The following is a 16,658-nucleotide window of genomic DNA, read 5'->3' on the forward strand; positions in this document are numbered from 1 at the left end:
TATATTGGCCATATACAACAAACCCCTGAGGTGCCTTATTGCTGTTATGAACTGGTTACCAACGCAATTAGAGCAGTAAAAATAAAAGTTGTGCCATACCCGTGGTATACGGTCTAATATACCACGGCTGTCAGCCAATCAGCATTCAGGGCTCGAACCACCCAGCTTATAATGTTAGGATATGGTTTAGGGCAAGGGTAACGATAAGGGTTAGGGCAAGGGTAAGGTTAGGGTAAGGTTAGGGTTAGGGTAAGGACGTCCCAATGATTCCATATAGCACTAACAGTACGTGGAAACCCTCCGCCGCTAGGGAAACGCTTTCAGACCAATCAGTGGTTGAATGTGTGAGGGAGCGTGTGTTTACATCACCCGTCAAATTGAAGAGCATTTAAATTTCGTCTTACAAGGTACGATTACTTACACGTTTAAAAATGTGAGTTGTTATACAATATGTCATTTCAATGTAAGAGATTGCAAGTATTGTGGAGAACATGATCACAACAACGTACAGTAGCTATAAAATGTGTAGCAACACCAGCTAAAGTAACAGTACAGCTAGCGATGCAAAAATACTGTTACCGTTATCTGTCTGGCTTGCTAGCTAGCTAATCCATATACATTATAGCAGGCTTGTTAGCCGATTATCAGTCAACGTTAGCCAGTCAGCCTGACTGTTAGTTCGCTGAATGCCTAACGTTAGTTACAGTAGCTAGCTTATGTTCATTATGTAGCTAGTAAGCTAACATACTGTAGCAAGCTACCTAGCACAAAATTGGCTAGCTATCATGGATGAAACAATAAATGCTTAGTTATGCGCATTATTCAGCACTGTACTAGTTCACTACCCACTGTGTGTGTGTGTGTTACACGTAGTGAACAATGTGTTTTGTGTTGTTGGTTGGGTTTATCATGACCCCAATCCTGTTTGTTAACTCTGTTTGCCTGTCAACAATTCTGTTGATCAGATTTAAGTTTAAAGCTCAGAGCTGTGTGTGTGTGTGTGTGTGTGTGTGTGTGTGTGTGTGTGTGTGTGTGTGTGTGTGTGTGTGTGTGTGTGTGTGTACACTGTGAGTCTCATCCCAGCGGAAGGTAGTTGGTGCTCCTTTCTGCTCCCAGGCAGAGGGGCCAATTAGGCTGTCAGGGCACACACACACACACACACACACACACACACACACACACACAGGTGTCCAGGGAAGGAACCAGAACAGGGGGAGAAGAGAGCGGGAGTCTATCCATAGTACCATATATTTACTGCTGCTCCTGCCGGCCCCTGGACATGAACCACCACAGCAGGGGCCTGGTTCCTACTCTTGAGGGCTAATAAAGTCACTGGGGTTGGGGGTTGAGGGAGCTTGTTATTTTGGTGTGTATGTCTGAGAGAGAGTGAGAGGGAGAGAAAGACGGGGGATGGGGAAGGAGAAGGGAGTAAGCCAGAGAGGAAAATGAAAGGTGTATTTGATAAGTCTTTTCTTGTCAGTGTTTTCCCCTCTGTGTTTGTTAGTATTGTTTTGACCAGCCCCCACACTGTGCTTTTGATTGTTCTATCCTCTGTATGTCTCTGTCTTTCCCTCCAGGACCAAACCCACAGACTCCCACTGAAGCGATTACGGTAGCCACCAACAGGACGGACTCTCTGGTAACTGACCTTTTGCAGGTGAGTGCGGGTCTCTCTGGCCAAGAAAGGTGGATAGCTATTGGCACAAAGTTTAAACGCATGTCTTCTATTATACGTTATCTCTGTTTTTCCTTCACGAGATCGAAACCATACTCTGTTGTAACTCAAGGTTTAGCCTATAGATGTGTTTTAGTCGATGTATTTTCCATCAAGGTGTGTGTGGTTTTAATTGGTGCTGAATCTCAGGTGCTAAACCACTACCCTAGTGGGAGTCGCTCTCTCTTCTGGGACTAGAAACCCACTGAGGATATAATACTGGAGAAGGAGCAGTAGGCCTAAATTATAAAGAGAATGCAGTATATGAGGAGAGGGGTGGTCTAGAGAGAACTCTTATCAGGCTATTAATGATCAAATAATTGTCTCCAGTCAGTATTTATGGTGGGCTGTCACACTTGAGGAAGCAGTTTGGGACCACAAACGTATGGCTCAGCGTTTAACACTATCCTCTTTCTGTGTCTTCTTCACCTTCTCTTCCAGTGGAATAACTCTTGAACCATGAGCTCTGTGGCTGTGTTGACCCCGGAGAGCTTTGCCGAGCACCGCAGCGGGATCAAAGACCAGGAGATGACAGGTATTATACTGGTCTGGGACCAGTGGATAGACTCCCCTTATTGGAGTTGCCTACAACCGAATGCATCCAGTTTTCAGGGATACATCATTCTTCAACCAAGCTTCCTTTTCCGCTTAAAACAGAATGTGGGAACTCAAGCGTTTCGTTTACGCCTTCTACGTTAGGATACCTTAGGGGAGTGATGTATTTGAATGTAACCTCTGGACAAGAAAACGCATTTAGGCTATCGCTAAGTCTGTATGGATTTTGGATTGTGTTTTGAGTGTCGGTTTGGCTTTTTCTGCGTTAATCTCTCTTTCTACCTTTGTTTCTACCCCTCTATTTCCATGTCTCTCTCTCCATCCGTCCATCCATCCCTCCCCTTCCTTCAAGGCGGTGTACCAGAGGATGAGGCCTACATCCCCACCTATCTAGAGGCCTTCCCCCCGCTCCCGGAGAATAAGGGAGCTCCGGGGGACAAGTCTGGAGAGCCTGCCGGGGCGTGGGGCTCCAAGATCAGACCCATCAAAGCCTCTGTCATCACCCAGGTAACGGGCACATATGTCGAAGCACACGTACAACACAGTCTGTTGTGGCCTCAGCATCACACCACCTTCTCCCCCCCTCCTCCTCCTCCTTCTCCCAGGTGTTCAACGTGCCCCTGGAGGAGCGGCGCTACAAGGACAACAGCCAGTTTGGTGACGGGGGCGAGGAGGCCAAGGTGTGCCTGGACATCATGCAGCGGACGGGGGCTCACATCGAGCTGTCGCTGGCCAAGGACCAGGGCCTCTCCATCATGGTCACTGGGAAACTGGACTCTGTCATGAAGGCCCGTAAGGAGATCGTGTCTCGGCTGCAGACACAGGTTCAGATTTTAGTTTTTCAATTTGAGTTTTTAAACCCAATCTCCATTCCCAGGTGCATAACGTTATAAAGACTCTCCATGTTCAGCTTAGGGTTGGACGATATATCAAATGTCGTACCGATCATATTTATTGTTATTGCGATATACATTCGTGTTTCTCTCCCTCCCTCCCTCCACCCATCCTCCCCTCCCTTGTTCCCAGGCTTCGGCCACGGTGGCCATCCCCAAGGAGCACCACCGGTTTGTGATCGGTAAGAACGGTGAGAAACTCCAGGAGCTGGAGCTGAGAACGGCCACGAAGATCGCCATCCCCCGACCTGACGACCCCAGCCTCAACATCAGAATCACAGGCACCAAGGAGGGCATCGAGAAGGCTCGTCACGAGATACTGCTGATATCAGCCGAACAGGTCAGAGGGGACCAGGGGTCAAAGGGAAAAATGATGATGATGATGATGATGATGACAGAGACGCTTCAGCTTTGAGCAATATGTTAATTCTTTTTTTACATACTAATTATTAGGGCCGGGACGATGCCAGTATCGCAATACTTGTTAGTATCGTGGAAAGGAAACAGAACACGAAGCGGCTTTAACTTTTTTATGAAACCAGCCCTAATGTTGGAAACAAACATCATTATGTTGTCATCCAGAGTCACGTTTATTTACATATTAGCACCCAATATTTTACATGCAGCCGGTTTTGAAAGGACAAAAAGAGAATGGTCCGCGTCGTGTTTTCATTTTTTGCCATGGAATAAAATTGAATTGCTGGTATGGTCACAACCCTGCTAATGATATGGCATGAAACCAAGACAAAAAGACCCATGTTGATATGGTTACGTATGGTGTAGATGTGTGTGTGTGTGTGTCATACAATACTTGATCGTTTTATATTTTTCTCCATCTCCTCTCCTCCAGGACAAGCGAGCAGTGGAGCGTCTCTCTCTGGAGAAGGTGTTCCACCCATTCATCACTGGGGCCTACAACCGTCTGGTCCAGGAACTGTGCCAAGAGACGGGGGCCCGCGTCAGCATCCCTCCGCCCAGCCTGCACAAGGACGAGATCGTCATCACCGGGGAGAAGGAGGCTGTCGCCCTCGCCATCAGCCGCATACGGGCCATCTACGACGAGAAGGTGTGTGTGTGTGTGTGTGTGAGAGCGAGAGCTGACCCGAACCCGACATCTTCACATAATATCCAAGCAAATGTATCACTGAATGACATTGACTTACCTTTTGTCAGTGTTTGATGTCAAGGTTGGGTTTGAGAGGGAGCGGGTTGATTAGGAACCACAATACAATCAATTACACGGGCATGCTAGCTAAACACTGTAGGAGCCTACAAAACAGCAGTCAATCACAGAACATCAACGCTAATGGATTTTTTCCCCCTCTGTGTGTGCCTGTGTGTGCACAGCCTGGGGGCGTTGTGGTTGATGCTGGTCTGTATGGATTTGTGCGTCTTAGACACGATTTCACAGAAACAGACGGTGTTAGACAATAGAGGTTCATGGTGAGGGGAAAGTGAGTGTGTAAAGGATGGATGGAGGACCGTGCAGAGAACCATAGAGAGGACGAAGAGAAGGAGACATTGTGCTACGGTGGAGCTGTGGTGGGTTGGTGATGCAGAGCAGGCAGAGATAATGGGTATGGATTCTAGTGGAAGGGAAAGACAATAGGATGCTAATGGTACTCTACTGCATAATACTGTACTGTATCTGAGACTCTCTCTCTACTCTACACTCTCTCTCCACTCTCCACTCTCTCTCTCATGCACACTTCGTCTCTCCTTTTTTGTCTGCCACTCTCAATCTCTTTCCTTTCCCCTCTGTCACCCCTCCCCTTTCCTCTCCCTTCCTCTTCCTCCCCCTTCCTCACCTTCCCTACGTCCTCCAGAAGAGGAAGACCACCACCATCTCAGTGGAGGTGAAGAAGTCGCAGCACAAGTACATTGTGGGGCCTAAAGGCAACAGCCTGCATGAGATCATGGAGACCACAGGGGTGTCTGTGGAGATGCCCCCGCTGGACTCCTGCTCGGAGACCATCATCCTGAGGGGCGAGCCGGACAAGTTGGGCCCTGCACTCACACAGGTCTACGCCAAGGTGATTGGAGGAGGAGGAGGAAGTGGGAGAGGAGCGATTGTCTTGTTTGTTGATTTGTTGTCTGCTTTTAATCAACAAGTCAAGTAGTTTATTAATCATGTTGTGTGTGTGTGAGAGCTATACAGCGTGTGTGTCTGATCTAGAGGTCGACCGATTATGATTTTTCAACGCCGATACCGATTATTGGAGGACCCCCCCCAAAAAAAAACGCTACCGATTAATCAGCCGATTTAAAAAATAAAAAAACATAAAAAATGTGTTTATTTGCAATAATGACAATTACAACAATACTGAATCAACACTTATTTTAACTTAATATAATACATCAATAAAATCTATTTAGCCTCAAATAAATAATGAAACATGTTCAATTTGGTTTAAATAATGCAAAAACAAAGTGTTGGAGAAGAAAGTAAAAGTGCATTATGTGCCATGTAAGAAAGCTAACGTTTAAGTTCCTTGCTCAGAACATGAGAACATATGAAAGCTGGTGGTTCCTTTTAACATGAGTCTTCAATATTCCCAGGTAAGAAGTTTTAGGTTGTAGTTATTATAGGAATTATAGGACTATTTCTCTATACGATTTGTATTTCATATACCTTTGACTATTGGATGTTCTTATAGGCACTTTAGTATTGCCAGTGTAACAGTATAGCTTCCGTCCCTCTCCTCGTTCCTACCTGGGCTCAAACCAGGAACACATCGACAACAGCCACCCTCGAAGCAGCGTTACCCATGCAGAGCAAGGGGAACAACTACTCCAAGTCTCAGAGCGAGTGACGTTTGAAACGCTATTAGCGCGCACCGGCTAACTAGCTAGCCATTTCACATGGGTTACACCAGCCTCATCTTGGGAGTTGATAGGCTTGAAGTCATAAACAGCGCAATGCATTGCGAAGGGCTTCTGGCAAAACGCAAGAAAGTGCTATTTTGAATGAATGCTTACGAGCCTGCTGCTGCCTACCATCGCTCAGTCAGACTACTCTATCAAATCATAGACTTAATTATAACATAATAACACACAGAAACACGAGCCTTAGGTCATTAATATGGTCGAATCCGGAAACTATCACGTTTATTCTTTCACTGAAATACGGAACCGTTCCGTATTTTACCTAAATGTTCCTGTTACATTGCACAACCTTCAATGTTATGTCATAATTACGTAAAATTCTGGCAAATTAGTTCACAACGAGCCAGGCGGCCCAAACTGTTGCATATACCCTGACTCTGCGTGCAATGAATGGAAGAGAAGTGACAATTTCACCTGGTTAATATTGCCTGCTAACCTGGATTTCTTTTAGCTAAATATGCAGGTTTAAAAATATATACTTCTGTGTATTGATTTTAAGAAAGGCATTGATGTTTATGGTTAGGTACAGTCGTGCAATGATTGTGCTTTTATTTCAAATGCGCTTTTGTTAAATCATCCCCCGTTTGGCGAAGTCGGCTGTCTTTGTTAGGAAGAAATAGTCTTCACAGTTCGCAACGAGCCAGGCGGCCCAAACTGCTGCATATACCCTGACTCTGTTGCAGAGGTGACACATTTTCCCTAGCTAAAAGAAATTCATGTTAGCAGGCAATATTAACTAAAGATGCAGGTTTAAAAATATATACTTGTGTATTGATTTTAAGAAAGACATTGATGTTTATGGTTAGGTACAAGTTGGAGCAACGACAGACCTTTTTCGCAAATGCGCACCACATCGATTATATGCAACGCAGGACAGGCTAGATAAACTAGTAATATCATCAACCATGTGTAGTTAACTAGTGATTATGATTGATTGATTGATTGATTGATTGATTGTTTTTATAAGATAAGTTTAATGCTAGCTAGCAACTTACCTTGCCTTCTTACTGCATTCGCGTAACAGGCAGGCTCCTCATGGAGTGCAATGTAAAGCAGGTTGTTAGAGCGTTGGACTAGTTAACCATAAGGTTGCATCCCCAAGCTGACAAGGTAAAAATCTGTCGTTCTGCCCCTGAACAAGGCAGTTAACCCACCGTTCCTAGGCCGTCATTGAATATAAGAATGTGTTCTTAACTGACTTGCCTAGTTAAAAAATATTTATATAAAAAATGTTTTACAAAAATCGGCAAATCGGTGGCCAAAAATACCGATTACCGATTGTTATGAAAACTTGAAATCGGCCCTAATTAATCGGCCATTCCGATTAATCGGTCGAGCTCTAGTCTGATCCTGATTGCCTCTCTGTCCGCAGGCCAAGAGTGTGATGGTGGTGGAGGTGACAGCCCCAGCCTGGCTCCATCGCTTCATCATCGGAAAGAAGGGACAGAACATCGGACGCATCACACAGCAGCTACCCAAGGTGTGTGAGAGTGAGAGGTCGACATGAGAGAGTGAGAGACGGGATGGAGAGAGAGGTGGGATGGGGGGGAAAGAGGCGGGATAGGGGAGAGAGAGAGAATTGGAGAGGCAGGATAGGGGGAGAGATGGAGCGGCAAAGTATTTGGTTGCAGGCATAAACATGACTTTATATGTTTAGGTGGTTAACAGGAAGTGATTGGCTCAGACACATGTCTGTCAGTAGCGCCAACCAATCCCTGTATAGTGCACTACTTATGGATTACTCTTAAAAAGCACTCCAGGGATTCAAGCTCTTTACCTCCCTAGCTACGTTGAGACACACTTAGCTCACTGAGCTGACATGTGGAGGGAGCCAGAACCAGATGACCCCTTTAAGTGGCTTGACCGCTGACCTTTAACCCCTGTGTGTTTAGGTTCACATTGAGTTCACTGACGGCGAGGAGCGGATATGCCTGGAGGGCCCCACGGAGGAGGTGGAGCAGGCCCAGGTTCAGATACAAGACATCATCAGAGACCTGGTGAGTTCGGGCCCCACCGCGGAGCTGCGTGACGGCACCTAGTTCCCACCGCAGAGCTGCATGTCGCCGTCTCACTCTCACACACACACAACTGATCAATATCAATGTATCGCTCAATACGCACCAACGTACAGAAACTCCCTAGATATGAGGACATCTTGCAAGGAACAGGCCGTCTACTCTAACATGTAAACCCTGTTTCCTCGTGTTAAGCTGGTGAGGATGGACTACGCTGACGTCAACATAGACCAGCGCTTTCACAGACACCTCATCGGCAAGAACGGAGCCAACAGTGAGTACACACACACACACACACACACACACACACACACACACACACACACTCTTTCTAATATATAGCCATGTAAATCCCATGCTGTGTGTTTCAGTTAACCGGATTAAAGAGCAGTACAAGGTGTCGGTGTGGATCCCCCAGGAGCCGGATCGAAGCGGCCTGGTCCGGATCGAGGGTGACCCCAAGGGGGTGCAGCTGGCACGCAGGGAGCTGATGGAGATGGCACAGAGGATGGTGAGGACGGAGGGGGGGTAGTAGGGGGGTTCCAACCTCTCCCATTCATTTGGGATAATGACCCGGCAACTTGGACGGAGTCCATATTCAATGGTGACAACTGTTCTTTTCCCCCCTGGGCAGGAGAACGAGCGTACCAAAGACTTGATTGTGGAGCAGAAGTTCCACCGCGCCATCATCGGCCAGAAAGGGGAGAAGATCAAAGAGGTCCGGGATAAGTTCCCAGAGGTAACGAGGTTCCATTTTTTTTTGTCCCTTTAATGATTTCAGGAGTATAACTTCCCGTTCTAGTGTGAAATCTGACTTATTTTGGACGCTCTCTTTCAGGTCATGATCAATTTCCCCGACCCGGCTCAGAAGAGTGACGTTGTGCAGCTGAGAGGGCCCAAGAACGAGGTGGAGAAGTGTGCCAAGTTTCTGGCAAAACTCATCGCAGACCTGGTACGACCTCACTGATTCATGCATTACTTCCTGTTTACAATGGACCACTTCCTGGTTTCCTCACCGCTCCTTTTTGTTTTTCTCTCAGATGGAGAACAGCTTCTCCCTCTCCATCCCCATCTTCAAACAGTTCCACAAAAACATAATCGGCAAAGGAGGCGCCAACATCAAAAAGGTGAGAGATGAAATGTGTGAATAGTAGCACAAAATATTGGTGTAACTTTTTAAAGTGTCCACACATACATTTTAAATGTAGGTTATTGGTTACAAGTATGCCATTCTTATGACGTGTGTATGTGCGTGTGTCCCACAGATCCGTGAGGAGACCACCACTAAGATTGACCTGCCCACAGAGAACAGTAACAGTGAGATGATAGTGATCACTGGGAGGAAGAACCACTGTGAAGCAGCCAGAGACAGGATCCTAGCCATCCAGAGAGAACTGGTGAGAGAACACTGTGTGTGCATGTCTCTCTGTCTCTCTCTGTCTCTCTCAAGTGTCTCTCTCTGTCTGTCTGTCTCTCTCTCTCTCTCTCTCTCTCTCTCTCTCTCTGTCTCTCTGTCTCTCTCTGTCTCTCTCTCTGTCTGTCTGTCTCTCTCTCAAGTCTCTCTCTCTGTCTCAAGTGTCTCTCTCTCTGTCTCTCTTTGTCTCTCTCTCTCTGTCTTGATGATTCAACCATTCCCCCTCCCTCCCTTCCTTCCTTTCTCTTTATCTCTCTCCAGGCCAACATCAAGGAGTCTGAGGTGACCATCCCAGCCAAGCTCCACAACTCTCTGATAGGCTCTAAGGGCTGCCTGGTGCGCGCCGTCATGGAGGACTGTGGCGGGGTGCACATCCACTTCCCCTCCGAGGGCTCCGGGTCAGACAGGGTGACCATCAGAGGGCCCGCCGGAGAGGTGGAGAGGGCCAAGAGACAGCTACTACAACTGGCTGAAGAGAAGGTGAGGGAGGAGGAGGTAGAGGAGAAATGGCAGGGAGGTCTGTGTGTCGTCGTCGTCGTCGTCGTCCCCCCCCCGCCTTAATGAATTAGGCAGAATGTGGAAGAATTGGTTTCACATTTTTGGGTTTGATTGAATAGCACCAGTCTCTTACACCTCTCCTTTTTTCCTTTCCTCTCTTTCTCTCCTCTTTCTCCTCGTTTTACAGCAAGTGAACAACTTCACGGCGGAGCTGCAGGCCAAGCCGGAGTACCACAAGTTCCTGATTGGAAAGGGCGGGGTCAACATCCGTCGTGTGCGGGACAGGACGGGCGCTCGCATCATCTTCCCGTCTCCCGACGAGCCGGAGCAGGAGCTCATCACCATCGTAGGCAGGGAGGAGGCTGTCAGACTGGCCCAGAAAGAACTGGAGACGCTCGTCAAAAACCTGGTACTAGTCCGGATGATTTCTGTTGGAAGGGATTCATGCTCAGTAGGTAGAAAGAGAAGCAAAAGCTTTAAACAGAGGATCTAGTCTAGTAACTTAACATGTTCAAGATTTGAAACTGGACATTAACAGCATAGAGAAAAGCAAATATTTTTCCGTTTTTTTGTTGGTCTTTAATTTACGAAGCTCAGCGGGGTCACCTTTTTTTTCTTTCTACCCCTCTGTTTTACTGATCCCCCATCTTCCTACTCCCCCCTCCTCTCCTCCTCCCTGTCCCTTCTCCCCCCTATCTCTCAGGACGACGTGGTGGAGGACAGCATGGTTGTGGAGATGCGGCACCACCGGCACTTTGTCTGCCGGCGGGGCCAGGTGTTGAGGGAGCTGGCGGAGGAATACGGCGGTGTGGCGGTCAGCTTCCCCCGCACCGGGACTCACAGCGACCGCATCACACTGAAGGGGGCCAAGGACTGTGTGGAGGCAGCCAAACGAAGAATCCAGGAGATCATAGAGGATCTGGTAGGTTGGTGTGTGTTGGGAGTGTGTGTGGAGGTCTGGGGTTGTGTGTTCCATTCTGTCATGCACTGTCAACTGTGTGCCTTTATATAGAAAACCTGTTTTTGCTTTGTCATTATGGGGTATTGTGTAGGTTGATGAGGAAAAACATGAATTTAATCAATTTTAGAGTAAGGCTGTAACGTAACAAAATGGGGAAAAATTCAAGGGGCCTGAATACTTTCCGAATGTAAATATACTGAGTGGACAAAACATTAAGGACACCTCCCTAATATTGAGTTGCACCCCCTTTTGCCCTCAAAACATCCCCAATTCGTCTGGACATGGACTCTACCAGGTGTCGAAAGCGTTCCACAGGGATACTGGCCCATGTTGACTCCAATGCTTCACACAGTTGTGTCAAGTTGGCTGGATGTCCTTTTGGCGGTGGACCATTCTTGATCCACACGGGAAACTGTTGAGCGTGAAAAACCCAGCAGCGTTGCAGATCTTGACACAAACTGTTACGCCTGGCAAACTACTACCATACCCCGTTCAAAGGCACTTACATTTTTTTGTTGTCTTGCCCGTTCACAATCCATGTCTCAAGGCTTAACCTGTCTCCTCCCCTTCATCTACACTGATCGAAGTGGCTTTAACAAGTGAAATCAATAAGGGATCACAGCTTTAACTACAACTAAAGACACTCATTGACACATTTTGAAATGATATAGCAGTCTGATGCCTGACTGCACAGTTGGTGACGTGGCACGCATCCCTTGGTTGATGTAATGCAGCGCCTGCGCATCTAGTCGGGCAGGAAGTCCACCATGGTGTAGTCTGTTTTGATGAGCGTCTCCCTCCCTCCAGGAGGCCCAGGTGAGTGTTGAGGTGGCGGTCCCCCAGCGGTACCACAGGGCTGTGATGGGGCCTAAAGGCTGCAGGATCCAGCAGATCACCAGAGACCACGAGGTGCAGGTCAAGTTCCCAGAGAGAGACGACAACGCCAACAACACAGCAGGTCAGCCAAGGCGGTCTGAAAATGAATGGAAGTACTGTGTATATGGAGACTGTTTAGTGCCAAAAATGAGGGGTTAAATACATGTAAAAAATTTTTTACAAAAAAAGGTTTCCTGATCTTTTTTGTATCTCTAAGATATAGGGCAGAACCTTCAGAACATACTTCCTTTAGAATTTTTTTGGGGTGTCTGTTGTTCCATGTAGTGACTCTGTTATTCAATGTGTTTGCATGGGCTAATAGCAGTAAGGTCAACAAAAAATGTAATCAAATATGTATCGCTTTTTCTTTTTTTGATACTTCAAGGGGCCTTAAAATTCCAAATCGGATAGCTAAATGATCCTCGGTATGACCTTAAAAATGTTTAGTAGAACCCCCCCCCCTCTCTCTTGGACAGGGCTTAGACTGTAATGGGTTAACTTACACCTATCCGGCACCTTCATTTCTACCTAAAAAAAAAACATGACCCCTCTTTTTGTTGTTTGGTTCAAAACCCGTCATCTTGAAATTGAACATCGGAGTTTCACCAGAAACTCCCAAATAAGCCGTATTCTTGTTGCCGTGGTGACGCTGCAGGTCAGGAGCCCCCTCAGGAGAACGGTGACGCCAGCCCGGAGGCGGAGTTTGTCCTTCGCAAGTGTGACGTCATCACCATCTCGGGGCGGACGGAGAAGTGTGAGCTGGCAAAGATCGCCCTACTGGTATAAACTGTTAAGACGTTAACTTTTCACACTCTGTTGGGAGAGTGTTGTGTCCTTATTGTTTTCCTCACACTCTCTCTCTCTCTCTCTCTCTCTCTCTCTCTCTCTCTCTCTCTCTCTCTCTCTCTTTCTCTTTCTCTCTCTTTCTCTCTCTTTCTCCTTTTCCGTTCACCCTCCCTCCAGGCTCTGGTCCCGGTCACGGAGGATGTTGAGGTGTCCTTTGAGCTACACCGTTACATCATTGGTCAGAAGGGCATTGGCATCAGGAAGATGATGGAGGAGTATGAGGTATGGAGCTCCATCGCCCTCCTCTGGTGGACGTGTAGAACTGCAGCTCTGACGGTCAATCTTTGTACTGCACACTGCGTTTGCTCATCATAGCCCTTTTGTCACGCAAACTACTGTCGTCCCGGATATTCAATTCTGCAAATCATTTATATTTTAGTACGTTACCTCAAATGTTAAATTGGTCTTGATCAGATTGCTGTCAAACTGATAGTTGTTCTACTGTGCCTTCTCTAAGAGACCGTGGGAAAATCGGACTAAATTTGACTGTACTGTGTGTGTGTGTGTGTGTGTGTGTGTGTGTGTGTGTGTGTGTGTGTGTGTGTGTGTGTGTGTGTGTGTGTGTGTGTGTGTGTGTGTGTGTGTGTGTGTGTGTGTGTGTGTGTGTGTGTGTAGGTGAACATCTGGGTACCCCAGCCGGAGCAGCAGTCGGATGTGATCAAGGTGACAGGTCAGGTGGCCAACGTAGAGCGGGCCAAGTCAGGCCTGCTGGAGAGAGTCAAAGAACTACAGGCTGAACAGGAAGACAGGGTAGGAACACACACTAAATAGGGAGACACACACACACACACAGTACTGACTAGTTTATCTCCCTGTCCCTCCAGGCCTTGAGGAGCTTCAAGGTCTCCATCTCAGTAGATCCTAAGTTCCACCCCAAGATCATTGGCCGGAAGGGAGCGGTCATCTCTCAGATCCGCAAAGACCACGACGTCAACGTCCAGTTCCCAGATAAAGGGGACGAACAGCAGGTCAGGAGAGTGTGTGTCTTGCTCTTTCTTGTTGCTCTCTCTCTCTCTTCCACCACGCTCTCTCATCTTTCCTTTGTCATTTTTGTGTGTTTACAGTTCTTCTCTCTCTTCTCGCCCTGCCATGTCCTCTTCTCCTCTCTGTTCTTTCTTGTGTTCTCATCCCTCCCCATCTCATCCTCTCCCCTCTTGTTTCTAAACTCCGTACCTCCCTCCTGCACCTAATTCTCCTCTCCATCTCCCGTGCTGTCTTTCTCATTTACACATTCACTCTCTTAAAGATTCCCCTCCTCTCCCAGGATGTGGTGGTGTTCTCTCTGTTCTCCCTCTGTTCTCTCTCTGTTCTCTCTCTCTCTGCCAGGATGTGATAGTGTTCTCTCTCTGCTCTCTCTCTGTTCTTTCTCTGCTCTCCCTCTGTTCTCTCTCTCTCTGCCAGGATGTGATAGTGTTCTCTCTCTGTTCTCTCTCTGTTCTCTCTCTCTCTACCAGGATGTGATAGTGATCTCTCTCTGTTCTCTCTCTCTCTGCCAGGATGTGATAGTGTTCTCTCTCTGTTCTCTCTCTCTCTGCCAGGATGTGATAGTGATCTCTCTCTGTTCTCTCTCTCTGCCAGGATGTGATAGTGTTCTCTCTCTGTTCTCTCTCTGTTCTCTCTCTCTCTGCCAGGATGTGATAGTGATCTCTCTCTGTTCTCTCTCTCTCTGCCAGGATGTGATAGTGATCTCTCTCTGTTCTCTCTCTCTGCCAGGATGTGATAGTGATCTCTCTCTGTTCTCTCTCTCTGCCAGGATGTGATAGTGTTCTCTCTCTGTTCTCTCTCTGTTCTCTCTCTCTCTGCCAGGATGTGATAGTGATCTCTCTCTGTTCTCTCTCTGTTCTCTCTCTCTCTGCCAGGATGTGATAGTGATCTCTGGGTATGAGCGTAACACAGAAGAGGCGCGGTCAGCCATCGAGCTGCTGGTGTCAACGCTGCAGGAGATGGTCAGCCACGACGTGCACCTGGACCCCCGCACGCACGCACGCATCATCGGGGCCCGCGGCAAGGCCATCCGCAAGACCATGGAAGAGTTTAAGGTACGGGCGTGGGGAGGGGGGGTGATTGAACCCCAGGGTAAATTACGATGTCACAGGGACGCACGACATCGCAGCACCAGTTTGTTTTCTTTTTCTGTCGCAGTTCCTCTGGGAGTGCGTTTGTTAAGCCCTTTGTTTTGAAACGTTAACAACTACAGTATGTTGTGGATGCATGGCTCTGTCGCGCGCGTGTGTGCGTGTGCGTGTGTTTAGGTGGACATCCGGTTTCCCCAGCCGGGTTCAGAGGACCCAGGCAGGGTGACAGTGACTGGACTACCAGAGAGTGTGGACAACGCCGTCGACCACCTACTCAATCTGGAGGAGGAATATGTGAGTGATGGACGGAGACAATTATCAGCATATGCAGTAAACGTGAGAAACTGTGTCTCTGCCTATGCCGTCATGCAAAGTGTTTCGATGTGTCTCTCTCTCTCTCTCTCTCTCTCTCTCTCTCTCTCTCTCTCTCTCTCTCTTTCTCTCTCTCTCTCTCTCTGCTACTATCTTACTTTCTCCCCTTTTTATTTTACTACTGTCTCTCCAACATTCCATGCTAGATGTTGAGCGTGACAGAGACCGAGACGATGGCTGCCTACATGAAGCCCCCGTCCCGCTATGGAGGTTGGGGGGGAGGTGGGGGGGGCGACATCAGCGTGGGGGCGGCCAAGGGCTTTGTGGTGCGGGACGCCCCCTGGAACGACAAGGTGTGTGTCTGATTCTCGTCATAATTCTCTGTGTCATCTTTATCAGCATCCTCCTCATCATCAATAGTCATTATCATGTAGGCCTATATCTTCGTCATCGTGCGGTTGTGTTGTTGTGTGTCTCAGGCTCCTGATATGAGCAATGCTGAGGACTTCCCCACCTTCGGCGCAGGCCTGGCCCCAAAACAGACCTCCGCCTGGGGCCCCAAGAAGTTTTGAGACATCTGGGAAAACAAGAGAGAGGAGAGGGAGAGAACAAACACTGGACAAATCGCTACTCGCCTTCGCCCCTCCGCCTCCTCCCCCCTTTTCAGTTTTTTACTCTCTCGCAGCTGTTACCCTCAACCAGCAACCCAGTAAGGCCAGAGGAAAAAGAGCACGTCCTCATCTCCATCTCTCCTCCATCCCCCTCTCTCCATCTCTCCTCTATCCCCTTCTCTCCATCTCTCCTCTATCCCCTTCTCTCCATCTCTCCTCTATCCCCCTCTCTCCATCTCTCCTCTATCCCCCTCTCTCCATCGCTCCTCCATCCCCCTCTCTCCATCGCTCCTCTATCCCCCTCTCTCCATCTCTCCTCTATCCCCCTCTCTCCATCTCTCCTCTATCCCCTTCTCTCCATCTCTCCTCTATCCCCTTCTCTCCATCTCTCCTCTATCCCCCTCATCTCCATCTCTCCTCCATCCCCCTCTCTCCATCTCTCCTCTATCCCCCTCTCTCCATCTCTCCTCCATCCCCCTCTCTCCATCTCTCCTCCATCCCCTTCTCTCCATCGCTCCTCCATCCCCTTCTCTCCATCGCTCCTCTATCCCTTTCTCCCCATCTCTCCTCCATCCCCCTCTCTCCATCTCTCCTCTATCCCCCTCTCTCCATCGCTCCTCTATCCCCTTCTCTCCATTGCTCCTCTATCCTCTTCTCTCCATCTCACCTCCATCCCCCTCTCCCCATCTCTCCTCTATCCCCTTCTCTCCATCTCTCCTCCATCCCCCTCTCCCCATCTCTCCTCTATCCCTTTCTCCCCATCTCTCCTCCATCCCCCTCTCTCCATCTCTCCTCCATCCCCTTCTCTCCATCGCTCCTCCATCCCCTTCTCTCCATCGCTCCTCTATCCCCTTCTCTCCATCTCTCCTCTATCCCCTTCTCTCCATCTCTCCTCTATCCCCTTCTCTCCATCTCTCCTCTATCCCCTTCTCTCCATCTTTCCTCCATCCCCTTCTCTCCATCTCTCCTCCATCCCCTTCTCTCCATCTCTCCTCCACCCCC

At 48.3% G+C, this 16,658-nt stretch overlaps 1 protein-coding gene across 2 annotated transcripts; it reads left to right on the forward strand.

The window, feature by feature from the left end:
* Positions 1–127: 127 nt before the first annotated feature.
* hdlbpb (high density lipoprotein binding protein b) lies at positions 128–15,903 on the forward strand. Of its 2 annotated transcripts, XM_045721719.1 has the most exons (28): positions 128–407; positions 1,578–1,657; positions 2,156–2,249; positions 2,622–2,776; positions 2,875–3,093; positions 3,296–3,502; positions 4,013–4,228; positions 4,989–5,195; positions 7,421–7,528; positions 7,941–8,045; positions 8,259–8,337; positions 8,435–8,574; positions 8,698–8,802; positions 8,902–9,015; positions 9,104–9,190; positions 9,329–9,460; positions 9,739–9,957; positions 10,163–10,384; positions 10,679–10,897; positions 11,744–11,894; positions 12,468–12,592; positions 12,776–12,880; positions 13,274–13,408; positions 13,483–13,626; positions 14,518–14,697; positions 14,911–15,027; positions 15,252–15,398; positions 15,525–15,903. In XM_045721719.1, exons 3-28 carry the CDS (start codon positions 2,174–2,176, stop codon positions 15,615–15,617), a joined length of 3,807 nt encoding a protein of 1,268 aa, XP_045577675.1. In that variant the 5' UTR covers positions 128–407; positions 1,578–1,657; positions 2,156–2,173; the 3' UTR covers positions 15,618–15,903. The 2 variants fall into 2 exon arrangements, 1 of the variants encoding a protein (XP_045577675.1); XR_006770581.1 differs by lacking the exons at positions 14,518–14,697; positions 14,911–15,027; positions 15,252–15,398; positions 15,525–15,903 and adding an exon at positions 14,113–14,130 and having other exon boundaries at positions 13,274–13,626.
* Positions 15,904–16,658: the final 755 nt, after the last annotated feature.

The sequence above is a fragment of the Salmo salar genome, chromosome ssa07, assembly GCF_905237065.1.
Source record: "Salmo salar chromosome ssa07, Ssal_v3.1, whole genome shotgun sequence".
Lineage (NCBI taxonomy): Eukaryota > Metazoa > Chordata > Actinopteri > Salmoniformes > Salmonidae > Salmo > Salmo salar.

What these genes read in the sequence shown, in the direction of transcription:
- hdlbpb (XM_045721719.1), top strand. Translation starts at nt 2,174, where the DNA reads ATGAGCTCTGTGGCTGTGTTGACCCCGGAGAGCTTTGCCGAGCACCGC. An exon ending in CAACGCCAACAACACAGCAG is followed by an intron (nt 11,895 to 12,467) that starts GTCAGCCAAGGC and finishes GTGACGCTGCAG; the next exon opens with GTCAGGAGCCCCCTCAGGAG. An exon ending in TCAATCTGGAGGAGGAATAT is followed by an intron (nt 15,028 to 15,251) that starts GTGAGTGATGGA and finishes ATTCCATGCTAG; the next exon opens with ATGTTGAGCGTGACAGAGAC.